At 42.7% G+C, this 14,340-nt stretch overlaps 1 protein-coding gene across 1 annotated transcript; it reads right to left on the bottom strand.

Moving 5' to 3' along the window:
- Positions 1-11,984: 11,984 nt before the first annotated feature.
- Positions 11,985-12,896, bottom strand: LOC124097826 (putative vomeronasal receptor-like protein 4). The gene has a single exon (XM_046452393.1). It carries the CDS (start codon positions 12,894-12,896, stop codon positions 11,985-11,987), a length of 912 nt encoding a protein of 303 aa, XP_046308349.1.
- Positions 12,897-14,340: the final 1,444 nt, after the last annotated feature.

The raw sequence follows: 14,340 nt of genomic DNA, 5'->3' as shown, positions 1-14,340 counted from the left end.
TCTTCTTCACTTTCAAATGTGGGCATTGAGTTGAGAAAATACAACTATGTCTGAAATCATAATTAGAAAATAATTGAAAAGAATGAAGCACATGACTGACATTGTTACACTCAGGTGGAGGGGGAATGGGAACACTGGCAGTTGGGACACTCTGACATGACTGGTAGTGCACTGAATTTCTTTGATTTTGCAAATGTCAGTAGGATTTTCAAGTAGTAAAATATGAACAGTGAGATGAACTCTTCATCAGTTGTGCCTTAGAAAACATACATGGGGTCTATTGTAGAGATGACTGAATATTTTCCTAATTTTGTGCGACAAACTTTCACATTCAGAAACCCAAAGACTTTATCATAAGGAATTGACACAGTAATGTTTATATGCAAACCTGTGATTGCTAAAGAATTAAAACAAAGAAATATTTTGAAAGCATCCAGAAGAATATATCAAGCAAAATTTATCAACGATTCCTAATTGAAAGTGGATTTCATACAAAGATATGGGTCAGAGAAAACTTCATTGATCACAAACAGTAAATTCCTCCTCCTATTGGTGGATTTAGAAATATTTTGGGTCTCCTACAATTATGGTCAGTCCATACCCAGTGTCAGTTAATCACTGAAATGTCTGGTGGTTCCCTGTTCCCATGCCCAGTCATTCTATTAGGTGAACGTCCGTCTCACTGGGGAAGAGTAGGAGGAAGGGGTCAGTGTGCTCTGGCAGGGCAGCAAGGTCCCTCACGGGCAGCTCCCTCCCCTCCACACAGGAGCCCTGGTCTGCAGACTGGCTCCAGGATGGGAGTTAATGGAGGAGCCATGAAACCTGTTCGAGATGCAAGTCAGATGTACCCTCAGAACAGATGGGGTTTCTCTCATCTACTGCTCCAGGAAGAACTGAGAACTCCCACATGTTTTATTTCTGCAGATTTCATGATCAATAGATCAATGCCACAGATCTCTCTGAGTCTCACAGTTCTGATTATTTTCCATTTTGGTGAACATGGCCACTGTCACTTGCTGAGTCAGTGCCATCATATTGCACATGTGCCCTTGGGAGCTGATGATCCCTTTGTGTTTAGAGATTCTAGTTCAATGCTAGCACTTACCAACTTGATGTTGAATTCAGGGCAATGAGCCCACATTGTTTACCTAGGATGCTGAGCTATCCTCATAAATTTCTTAAGCAAATGTTGTTAAAACTAGATAATCACACGCAAATATGACATTGGGCCAGAATTTGAAACCATACACAAAACTGAAAATTCAGCAAAGATTCAGCTATCAAGCTGAAATTTTAGAACTCCTCAAATGCAATATATGGAAACACTCCTTGAGTTTGGTGTCTTCACTGAGTTTTTGGATACGACTTCCAAAGCAGAAAAAAAAATATATATATATGAAATTACCCAGCACCATTATGTCAAAGTAAATTCATTCTGCACAAAAAGGCACACTCAAAACATTGATAAGCCTGCCATGGCATGATATCCACATTTGATAACCTTGTAGAGTCTTACTGTCCAAATTATGTGAATCACTCACACAGGTGGATAATCAAATACCCCAAGAATAAACAGATTAAAAGTGGGCAAGAAACTTCAATAATATTTTCCCAAAGAAGACCTGCAAATGTCCCAAAAGTGAATGAGCAGGTGCTCAACATCACTAACCATGAGGAAACTGCAAATCCAATTTAGAAGACACAACCTCACACCTGTTATATTAGGTTCTGTGTGTGTGTGTGTGTGTGTGTGTGTGTGGGTGGGTGTACCGGGGATTTAAGTCACTGGCAGTCAGTGATTGAGCAACATCCAAAGTCCTATGTTTTTGTATTCTGTTTTTAGAGACAGGGGTTCAGTGTGTTGCTTAGTGCCTCACGATTGCTGAGGCTGGCTTTGAACTCTTGATCCTTGTGCTGTTGCCTCCTGAGCCACTGGGATTCCAGTCATGGACAACCATGCCCAGCTAGCTTGCTTCTTAACTAGGATGGAAGAAATAATCATTGTTAGTAAGAAGCTGGAGAAAAACAATTTTGGATATGGAAAAGTGACTCTGGATATTGTGTCTGCACTGTTGTTGAGATCAGTGTTCCTTTCCCATTCTGAAGAGTGTGTGGATATTCCTCAAAAATTAAACACACAACCTAATCCATCTTAGGCAAAAAGAATGAAGTAGGAGGCACTACAGTACTTCAGAGCTCAAAACATACTACAAAGTGATAGGAATTGGGGCAGCATGGTTTTGGCATAAAAACAGACACTTGTAATGGAAAGGAATAGGGAGGCTAGAAGTAGGTCATGCATCTACAGTTAACTGAGTTTCAACAGAGGTGCTCTGAGATTTATTAGAGAAAAATCAGTCTTCTCAATGGAGTTCTCCTGGAAAAATTGCCTATTCACATGGAAAAATATGTCTGTAGACACTTTCTTTTATAAGCTACAACATCTATTACAATGGATTAAAAAAATTAAATATAAGGTATGAATCCACTAAAGTAGTAGAATAAAACCAGGGGAAAGACTATGACATTATAATACACAAGGATTTTTTGCACAAGTCAGCAAAATGAGAAGAAACCCAAGAAAATACTAGAATACTAAAAATACTTCTGCACAGGAAAAGAAAAGAATAAAACATAGGGAAGAGACTAACTACATAACAGTTGAACATATTTGGAAAGTATGAATCTCACAGGGGGTTTATATTCAACGTATGCAGAAGAAACTTGAAGAGTCAATAGGAAGAGCTGTTGGTGTAGATCAGTGGGAGACCATTTGTCAGTATAGGCAATGCTTTGGGTTGGATCCTAATATATGCAAACAAACATGAAAAGCAAAAATCAATAACAAAATACACAAACAAATTCAAGAGCTACAACAAAAGGCGCTGATTAAAAAGGGGCACTTAGCCTGTAGACACCTTTCCTGGAAGACAATTTACAAATGTTCAATCTTAGTAGTTATCAGGGTAATGCTCGTACAAGCCTCAATGCCATAGAATGGCAAGAATATCAAAGAGACAGAGGTTCTGGTAGTGATGTGGTAAGAATGGAGCCCTCGCCCACTGTAGGTGGGAAGTGAAAAAGTACAGATATTATGAAATCTGTGGGAGAATCCAAAAGATAGTAACAATAAAACTACCACATGATCCAGAGATCCTACATTTGGTTTAAATCTAAAGAATATAAAATCATCATTTTAGAGAGACACCTGCAATTCTACATTCACTGCAGCAGAAAGTAGTACAAAGAGGCAAGCACCACAAGGTGTCAATCAAAGGTGGAATGGGAAAATATTGACCTCCTAGGAGTGGAGAGCAGAACAGTTAGCATCAGAGTACTGGTAAGGGAAGGATGGGGAAAGAGGATAAATGGTTCAAAGTCACCAGGTTTATAGGAGCAGGGAGTTCAGGTGGGATATGATTCTGCAGTATTAGTGGATAATGGTTTTCTGTGTATATTTCAGAAAGCTGAGAAGATAGTTTCCTTGTTTTCAGCATTAAAATATGTGTGTGTGTATAAATATAAATATTTGAGGTTGTGTGTGTGTGTGCATGTGTGTTTGTGTGCCTTGATTTGGATATTATTAAATGTATATATGTACACATGGTACTCAATAAATGTGTGTAAATTAGTGTCATTTAAATAACCAATAAACTCTGAGAAATTCATCTGTCAAAATAATTAATGTAATGCATATCGTTAATTATATCACCAATATACTATGAGATTCTGGTATGTGCTCCTTTATTTGGAAGGGATTAGAAGGACTACAGTCAGACCACCTGTACATGCCAGATCTCACTGAAATGGATTAATGGGTGTACAGAGAGAACTCGTGAACCGTGGTCACATAACTGACAGGAGGAAGGATGGCACATCATCACCTTAATGTGAGAATCTACCATAAAGTTTCAGAGCATATAAGTGTTGCCACGCAAACACACTCAACTCGATGAGCGTCCAGAACAGTGCGCCCTGCTTTGATCAGTGTCTGACACTGTGAAGAGAGAAGTTTCCTTCCAACTTCCATTTACTTGGTAACACATTTGCTTCTGGGACGCCATAAATGCTCTCACTACCAGGTGCTCTGGATGTCTGACCCGGGGCTGTAGGACTTGGTGTTTGTCCTGCTGGGTCTTGGTCTTGCTTTTGGGGCCAGCCCCTTTTTTCTATGTTCCTATTCTTTCTTTTTGAATCGAGAACTTTCCCTCAGTGGTATTGTCTGAGGATGCATGGAACTTGCTTTTGATTTTTCCAGTGGCTCACAGCCAAGAGTTTGTCTTCAGTGCTAGAGATGCTGGACACTGGAGCAGTGCTCCATGGGAAAGACATGGGGCTCTTGGAGATGGACTGAATTCTGCTCTGTGAGCTTGGCACGACAACAGAGGCCCGGGACTGGAGTGCTCTGCTTTGTGCTTAGAGCTCATGTCAGGCAATGCAGGACTGTTCAGAGTTGTGCCTGTTAAGACTCAGTCAGATCGTGATTGGGTCATGAGGGCTGGAATCTTCTCATTGTATTAGCCCATTTGATAGATGAACAATTTGAATGTACTACTGGCTGCTCACTATAGCCTGGTGTAGTGTGGCAAGTAGAATCATGTCACCTGGGGTGTGGCATTGGGGACTGTATCTGACCCTGGTGTCTTCCTGTTTTTCTTTGTCACCTTCTCTGATTCCAAGGGTTGAACGGTTTTCTCTGCCTCCCTGGTGTTTCTGCCTTGCAGTCAGGAGACCATGGAGTACATCTCTGAAACCATGGGCCAAAATAAGCCTTTCCTCCTCCGAGTGCCCAGGTAATCCAGCACCCAGGGAGCTAAAACAGGAGGACTATTAGTTTACAGAAGCCTGGGCCATTTAGTGAGACCTACACTCAAAATCAAAACCAGACCAAACCAACTAAACCAACCAAAGAGGACTAGGAATGTGGCTCAGTGGTATAACAACCCTGGCTTCAATTCTCAGTAATGCAATAAATAAATAGAAATAAAAAGATAACACAAATATAAACACAAAGCTTCCCTACTCTAACCCGTTCTCGTCAGTTAAGTTGGTCATAGTGATAAAAGGTGTGCAACTTCAGAGCTCTATGTTTATAGAAATGATGACATCAGAGTTTTGTGGTTAGTTTTCATCACAGCAAATGAGAAAGAATTCATCAGCTATCTCTGAGAGAGACAGAGAGTAAACTTACATAATTATTCTCTGTGGAGGAAAGATCAGTCACATGGAATCTCAGATGTGACTACTGACAGTGGACAGGCATTATCGTTACATCCGCTCCCAGGAAAAGGGCTGGCACGTGCTCAAGAGGTGCAGCATAGTCACAGGGACATTCTGCAGGGCTCATGAGATGAGGAAGACCTGCCCAAATCTAGGCCTCCCACCTGAGCTGTTTCAATGTGTCCCTGCAAAAAAAAATCATGACAGTGACAGGTAGAGATAATAAATATCCCAAGACTGGATAGTGAAGACATGCTGCTGTGCTGGCCACTCTAAGCTACCTAGTTTTCACATGTCTTGTGGACAAAGATGGAAAAAACACATTTACATGATTGACAGCTGCATTAACACCAGATAAAAGAAGATGTTCATTTGCAGTAAATAAATAAGTAAATATCAATGAACTCTCGGGAAAAATGCATTCAATTGTGGTTCCCACCTGAAAAACTTGTGACCATTCACTGTCATTTTTCAAGATCCATCTGACTTTACATTGGCCAGATAGGAGGGTCAAATGGAGACGTGGGATCTCCAGGCTTACCTCTTTCAAGACCTCCATGGGGCCAGTAGTCTCTGTGTTCCTCCAGGGATGGGATGAGCAATTGCTTTTGCTCGTAATTTTCCTAGATAGAGGCAGTTCTTGACCAAATATCTCTGCTGTCATCAATATTGTAGAAGAGTGAAGGCAGCACGATGATGGAAAGGCATGAAGGTGTCTCTTTTTCTTGACATAACCTAGTCATGTCAGCTCTGAGTATTCTTTTTTCAGGGAATTTAGGACTGTTGTATCATTTTATTTGTTCTTTTTGATGACCATCACTGACGGTCCACTTCTACATGGGAAATCAGGGGTGTTGTGGGGACGTCCTTCCCTCCTCTCTTTCCCTTCTCTGGGCTCCTGAGTACCATTAGCCATGGGGTCTGCCCACTCTAAAATTCCCTCAACTCCCCCATTGGCTGGCTCCTCAAAAGCCTTTGGCATCTCTCTTTGTCTCCAGAGCTCAAACCTTGCAGGCTCATTTTCTGTTTTAACTCAGCCTGGCCCCAATATAAATTTAAAAAAAGATTCCTCCTGGCCAGAGAATGGACTTTCAATCCCACCACTGTACAGGACTTACAGAACTTCTGTCATTGCTGTGGCGAATGGGCAGACATTCCTTATATGCAAACCTTCCTCTTCTTGCTCTCACCCCCCTCTGTCAGTCCTGCTCCTCTGCACAGGTCCTCTTTGCTTGCTGTCCCTTGACCCTGTCATCTCCCAATCTTAGTGAGTTCCCTCTTCTGACCCCCAGGATCCCTCTCCACTTTTCTGACCTCCACCTGTGCTTTTCCTTCTCCTCTCCCAGCCGCAGCTTCATCCCTCGCAGGTGCACCTTCACTCAATAGGAGGACGTCTTCCCTGCCTGGCCCCGTCCTTGGTCACCCTTCTCCTGACCCCACATCACATCACTCCCACCTCTCCTTCTCCTTCTTTCCCCCTCCTCACACGCGCTCTTTGGACCCTACCCAGTAGACTTCTCAGCATGAGTAGAGGCTTCTCCTACAACTACAGAGAGTTTGTCCATCGCCACTAAAGTTGTTCTGGAGGAAATCATTCTCAGATTTAGCCTGCCCCCCTCACACTCCTCCTTCATTTCCCATATGTCCCATCAAGTCCACCCGTGAACTTTTCCTATCATCCACAGTCCTCAGGAAAAGTTGAAAAGCCCGTTCTCTCCTCAAATCCTAGCTCATTAACCTGTCCCTAGAGTTAAAAAAACAATAACAACAACAACAACAACAAAAAACCAACCAAACAACAACAAAAAAAAAACCTGGACTATAACCTTTGGCCCTAATGGGTTCAAGAGCCACCTCATTCCCCTTCCTTCATCAGCCCCGTTAAACTTATGTATGTCCGCCCTTTCCTCCTGGGGTCCACCCTGTTTCCTGAGTCCCCTCAGCGACCACTTTCCCACTCTTTCTCTAACGAGGCATCTGCTTCTTGAACATGTAGACAACCCAACCACAACCCTCCTCTCTACTGCCTGCCTGTCACCCTTGTCCCAGGGCCTGGGTGTATCTCAGGAACCTTCATCCTTCTCTTTTATCCCCCAAATGGACAGGACCATTCCAAGTTCTCCTGACTACTAGTGTGTTGGGAGACCCTCATGGATTCATCTCAGCAAGGTGAAACCGGCCCCTCCTTCCAGGCCCAAGTACTCCTGCAGCTTAACACCTTAAATCAGGTTAACATGGATGTCAGAGGAACCTTAAGTCCGTGCCCTCTTGGTGCCATTACTGGTCTTGTGTTCACAACCTGTGGGCAGAACAACAGGCTTTCCCTTGTGCCATATTTTTCCTGGCCCAATTTCAGGCATAGATCTCATCCCTCCACCTACCAGGCACCCTTTCCAGCTTCTTTCTGGAAGGAATCTCCAATTTCTCTTCCTGAATTCTATTCTCTATTTCTTTCCTATGCACTCCAGAATAACAGGCTATCTGGAATTCCAGGTTCACAAAATCTGGGGCACACCAACTCTTCTTAACTCCACCTGCTGGAGGGCACCCCCACATGCCTGTCATTCTCCAATTTGATGCCGGCACAACCACCATGTTGACTGATGTATCTAGTTTATGCTAATTAGATAAGCTGTGTGGAATGTATAAATACTGCTCCTGTCCTGCAATAAACGGCTCCCACTCCTGCTGTATCAACGTACACAAATTGTTCGTCACCCCCCGGTTATTTTGCTGCAGCCGGACTGCGGCAGATGGTGGCCCGTTACGGGGAGCTCCGGGACACTCGGGGGTAAGTGATGAAAAAAAGCTGCCTGTCCATAGATAGGACGGGAGCAATCTGCTCATCCCTAGGCAGATAGGGCGAGAGGAAAAATGGCCTTTTCTGTTAGAATCTGTAAACAAGTCAAAATAACACCTGGCATTTTGCCAGGGGAATGATAGAGTTCGTAAACAAGTCTGGATGGTGCCTGGCAAAATGCCAGAGGGAGTGGTTTGAGAAGTAACAAAAACAAGCCATTAAGTGTGGAGATTCCTTATTGGTTGACTGATGTATCTGTGTGGAATGTATAAATACTGCTCCTGTCCTGCAATAAACGGCTCCTACTCCTGCTGTATCAACGTACACAAGTTATTCGTCACCCCCCGGTTATTTTGCTGCAGCCAGACAGACTGCGGCATTTTCGAGAAAATGGAGAAGATTGATGCAGTATGTTTGTGTCTTGTTTTGTCTCAGTGTATTGTATTGTCTTTGTGATGAAAATATGGAAGGGGTGAGAAGTAAATTGATAAGGGAAGGAGGCACCCCAGTGGAACCAAGAATAGTTAGGGCATGTGTTGATGGAAGCCCAGGAACTCTAGTCAGAAAGAAACAGAAAGTTCAGAAGAAGAAGGATTATCAGGAAAAAAGTTGCAGCAAAAGGCTATTACTAAATACTTTTCGTTACCGGAGGGTGCGTGAAGCGGAAAGGCGGCTGCCGAGTGTGCAAGCCGGTCACAGCGCAGCAAGGACTCCCCAGGGCCATCTGGGGCTGCCCAGGACGCTACAGCCAGCAAAACACGCTACCGGCGTCCCTGATATTTGGTCATTACCAAGGCCAGTAACTACAATGGTTCTCCCACACCTGGAAGCTGATGAGTAATGAGCACTATTAATGCTTATTTCAAATGTAAAAAACCTTGAGATAATGTACTAAATTGTTCAGAAGGTTGTTTTCTTAGTGGAATGCTACAGGATTTTCTTTAGCCATCCGGAGTTCCTGCCTTCGTCCCAGTGCCAGTGAAGACCAAGGTGGAAGAATTTCCAGTGTTGCTGAAAATCAGAGGAGACTTCAGCTGAGAAACGGACAAGACTTCGGATCAAGCTAGCTGCCTGCAGAACTTACCTGGACTGTGATTTACCTGGACTGTGAGTTAATCTATTGAGACACTGCTTTACCTGGACTGAGACAACAAACTGTAATCTACAACAAATTGTAACTCGGTTATCTTTGCTAACGGTGTCATTGCTGGTATAATTTTTCCAAGGGCTTCTTGTATGGAGCCATCAAGTGGCTTGGTATTGTGGCATTTTGTATCCTCCCCTTCTGCTTGTAGCAGATTATTTATGGTGTTTATGTAAAAACCACTATGGTCGTTATTTAAATTAAACAAAAAGGGGAATGTTAGAGTCTGTAAACAAGTCTGGATGGCGCCTGGCTGCTGAGAGCCACGGCCGAGTCTGTATGGCCCCTGGCATTTTGCCAACAGTATTGATTGACAGGCGAGGCATTACTATCCGCCTCTGCCGCAACTTTTGAGTTCTCGCACTATTTTGGAGTTCTCATGGGGATTTCCGGGGATTCCCCGAGAGTTCCCATTGGTTGGGGAAGTGCAGGAGGAGGGATTTCCGGGAGAGATATTTCCGGCTGGGGGTTCCTGGACAAGCCTCCTGGCGCATTCGGGAGGATTCCCCGGGAGCTGTGTGAAGTGTTTTCCTGCAGTTTAAAAATAAAGTTTGTTCCTGCTTCAGTGGCTCGTGATTTGTGCCCAGCCAGACTGCGGCACCTGGCAAAATGCCAGAGGGAGTGGTTTGAGAAGTAACAAAAGCGAGCCATTAAGTGTGGAGATTCTTTATTGGTTGACTGATGTATCTAGTTTATGCTAATTAGGTAAGCTGTGTGGAATGTATAAATACTGCTCCTGTCCTGCAATAAAGGGCTCCCACTCCTGCTGTATCAATCTACACAAGTTATTCGTCGCCCCCCCAGTTATTTTGCTACAGCCCGACTCCGGCACATGGGAACAAGGGAACCACCAGACATTTCAGTGATTAACTGACACTGGGTATGAACTGACGATAATGGCTAAAGAACCAAAATGTTCATGCATCCACCAATAAGAGGAGGGATTTTCTAGGTTTGTGATCAATGCAGTTTTCTGGGGCCCAAGATCCTGTGTATGAAATCCACTATCAATTAGGAATCTTTGATGGCTTTTACCTGATGTATTCATTGTTGCTTTCAAGATATTTCTTTGTTTTCCTTTTTAGCAGCTACAGGTCTATGTATAAACATCGCTGTTTCAATTCCATATAACAAGATCTTCAGGGTTTCTGAATCTGGAGGTCTGACTCAGAAAATTGGGGGAATATTCTGTCATCTCTACTATAAACATCATTTTAGCTTTCTAAGGCACAACTGATGCAGAGTTCATGTCACTGTTTATATTTTCCTGCTTTAAAAACCTACGGACATTTGAGAAATCAAAGAGACTGATGTCCTGCCAGTCATGTCAGAGTGCTCCAGGCCAAGGTTTCCCATCCTCTCTCCTCTCTCCACTCCACATGTAGAAACACTCTTAATCACATGCTCCATTCTTTTCAATTATTTACTAATTATGATTTCAGATGAAATTTTATTTTCTCAACTCAATCCCCACACTTTAGAGTGAAGAAGAATCATACTTATGTAGGGAAAATAAAATCCAGGCAAGCCTTGACAACTTGTTTCCAACTGTCATGGGCCACCTTCTAGGTGTCTGTCTGTTGCAAATGCTCAGTCGTCTAACCCCCTGATTGCATTTTACCTGCCACTCATTCCTAACTGCACTTATGGGATTCGCACTCCTTGCCCTTGAGCCCATAAGTGACCACCTGTTCAGGGGTGGCTCACCTTGTCTTGTTCTCTTACTAGATTTCAGGACCCAGCTGTCACAGGAGAAACGTGGGCTAAGACACTATGACACACTTTATCTTCAAGGACGCCACCATGTTATCAAGCAGATAAACTCCTAATTTTTGAGTATGACATGATGATATTAAAAATTACTTTAAATATGTTAACATTATTAATGGAAAGGCCTTCACCATTTCTTCCTAGAGAATTAAAACATCCAAAAATAAACAGCATCATAAGAAAAACGTAGAGGACATCTTGCAATGAAGGGGAAGGACCTCTATGTCAAATCTGATATCTTTAAGATATAATCAATATGTTGACAGTATAAATAATATTTCAAAATGTTTAATCAGACGCATTCATGCCAGATCTGTGCTTTCTACACAAATATATGTTTTGTCCATTTAAGAAAAAGGAAAAGTAAGTTCATTTCACTATGAATCAGAATATGATGTGTATTTCTAAAAACAGGAAAAGAACATCAAGCAGCGTAAAGACTTTAACTAACACTCTGGAAACAAGTCATGATTTGCGATCAATACCAACTTATCATTGATTGGAGATAAAATGCATTCAAATAGGGATTTACCAATCAGAAAACATGAAAAGAACAACTAAGTTATTTTCATTGTGCCTCCATTGACATTTCTATCAAACAAGACAACTACACTTTCAATCCCTTTAGTCTTGCAGATTTTATACTATAGATGACATCCAATGAAGTATGTTATTCTATTTTATATGTAAATATTATAATTCTGAAGATAGATTCTACTAATTATATATACACCTTACATGTCAATATATATATATATATATATATATATATATCAACAGAGTCTGAGATTTATAAAAGAAGTAAAACAAGCAAATATACAGGGTCCTAGGAGAGATAGAAGATCATCCTTAACCAGATTCAGATGACATCTCTCACAGGACTCCACAGAGAGATAGAAGAAACACACTGCACCACCTGCCTATGGCAGATGTCATAGGACTGTCACCAGATCTGGGGTACGGAAATGAGCCTCTCTGTGATTCAGCTACCCTTACTTGATTTTTCCATTACATACAGCAACACAAAACTAAGAATGGTTTCAAACTTACTTATTGAAAAATCATTGAAACAGACACATGCCGACACTCAGCCAGGTGTCCATCCCTGTGCATCAGCACAAGTGGACTGAGGACTGCGTACCCCAGGTCCACAAATTCTACAGCACTTCCTTCTATGAAATTATTCTCTACAGAGAAAGTTACATATAAAGACAAAAAACAATTTGTCCAATAGAAGAAGAGAAAGCAGAGCATCAGAAGGAGGACACTCTTCACAGCCTTCACCTCAGGGGGGGTTCTGTGAAGGAGCTTGGAGGTCTGAAGGTGGAGCACCTGCTGGTGGTGCTTGTGGAGGAGGAAGACCATGTAGCCACTGGCCCCGCCCATGGCACCCTGGAACACAGCATCTCGAAGGACCATGAGAACAATAAAAATCCATCCAATTGTCCAGTTTTGTGATTGAAAATAACAGAAATTATCACTTCTAGTAACTTCTGATGTGTTCATACTTCTGATGTGTTTGATATAAAACGGTAAGTTCATGCTTATCACGGAATTGAGAATCCAACAGAAGAGCAACAAGGGAAGCAGGTGCCATGCAGACCTGGGCTGCAGCCTCCCCCACCTGGAGGCTCTGGGGCTGATGGTGATGGCCTGGACCACCGTGAGGAGACTGGTGGTGCAGATGGACAGGCCCCGGGCCACCCTGCTGAGGTAAACCACCACCTTACAGGCCATATCATCTATGAGGCTTCTCAACCCCAAACTGGATACTGTCCTTGGCATGCCTCTAGTAAGAAGTGTCATCATGTTTGTAAAAGCCAAGTGGATGAGAACGAGGTGGATAGATTTCATGGTGCTTCTAAACAAGCCCATATAGTTCACAAGAACAAGGACGTTCCCCACAATGCCAAGTCCTATTAGAAACACAAAGATACTCCCCTTGACAACATTCAACACCATTTCTCAATTACAGGCAGATATGCTTGGACGTAGGAACACCTTTTGAAGAAAGAAACATTAATGATAATACATATCTGCAAAGAAATTTTTCACAGCTGAAATTCCCAGAGTGTAAAAACAATCAGTTTAAATGTAATGGTGCAGATTTCGTTCAAAATAATATTTCATTTTCTGTAATAGTTTGAGGAACATTCTACATCATTTAAAACACCATCTTGAGGACTATTATTCAAAACAATAAATTGTTAACCCTGAATTTTTTATAAGCTCCACATCATCAACACCAAACTGCTTGTTTAAATCCTTGTTTTCTCGTCTATGTTCAACCTCAGCATGGATACATTAAACCTGTACTCCCCCAATCAGAGTTCTCCCTGTTCTTTATAAATTTCATTCGATATATTCTTATATTGCAATGCAAAAGTTCAAGATCATGCTTGGTCTTTCATCCCCCCAATAGCCCATGCACAAGAATTCTTAAAGTCCAGTTGCTTCAACGTCTTTAACAAATGTAAATATGGCCACATTTCAATTTCGCACGGTCTGCTGCTTTGTTCAACGTCCCCTTCTGTCTCTTAGTTGGATCAGCACCACAACTCTAGGTTTGCTTTTGCATCGCGGTTTTCCATCTTTGATGAGGAGAGCTTCCCCCTGTGTTCTCCTACACACAATAGGACTCTGTGGTTTCCCTGTTACTAATTCTCAGAGAGTCTCTGTAGGTCTCTGTTGGAACCAAACTCCAAAACCTTTACAGAAGGAATCAACAGGTAAAGTCGAACCTGTCAAAGACATGAAGGAATGAAATCAGATTATGGACGGCATGCAGCTAGCAAGGGTGCTCACATGAGCCGTGGAATACTGCCCTGCCAGGCTCTGCAGCCAAGGGCTGAGTTCCTCTGATGACCTCAAGGACCTCTAAGAAAAGCCTGGGTCTGTTCTGCATGTGATGGTGTTCATCAAAGGGTCAGCTGTGGGACCACGTGCTGCACGCTGCCAGGAGATGAGTCAGTGTGTGAATTAGGAATCCCCAGGAAAGCCTCCTGGTGGAGAAGTGGGTTGGGAGACACTGGCACACATCACTAAAGCAGTGTCCTGGGGGCATTTTCCAGCCCTCCCAGAACCTCGCTGGGAACAAGACTTCAGTCAGTTCTGCAGCCTGCTCTAGCTGGGCTTGGTTTCGGTTTGGTTTTTGTTTTGCTTTGTTTTGTTTCTGTTTATTGGGTTTTTTCCCCACCTAGTCAACAATTGGGCTGCTGGATGTCCGTGCAATCCTGGACAGGATGTTACATTTTCCTGTTAGATTTCCAATCTCAAGTCTCACGTAAGAACTTATGGTAAATATGGTCAATATCTCCAGAAAAAAAGAACCCAGGAAACTAAAAACCACCTAGGGTCTGCATGTGCTGTGTGTGCATGGAAGGCGGTTCTAGATGCTTCCCCAGCT

The sequence above is a fragment of the Marmota monax genome, unplaced genomic scaffold, assembly GCF_021218885.2.
Source record: "Marmota monax isolate L192 unplaced genomic scaffold, Marmota_monax_Labrador192_F-V1.1 WCK01_AAM20220418_F8-fsc00141, whole genome shotgun sequence".
Taxonomy (NCBI): domain Eukaryota; kingdom Metazoa; phylum Chordata; class Mammalia; order Rodentia; family Sciuridae; genus Marmota; species Marmota monax.
This window is presented reverse-complemented; position numbering and strand designations above follow the sequence as displayed.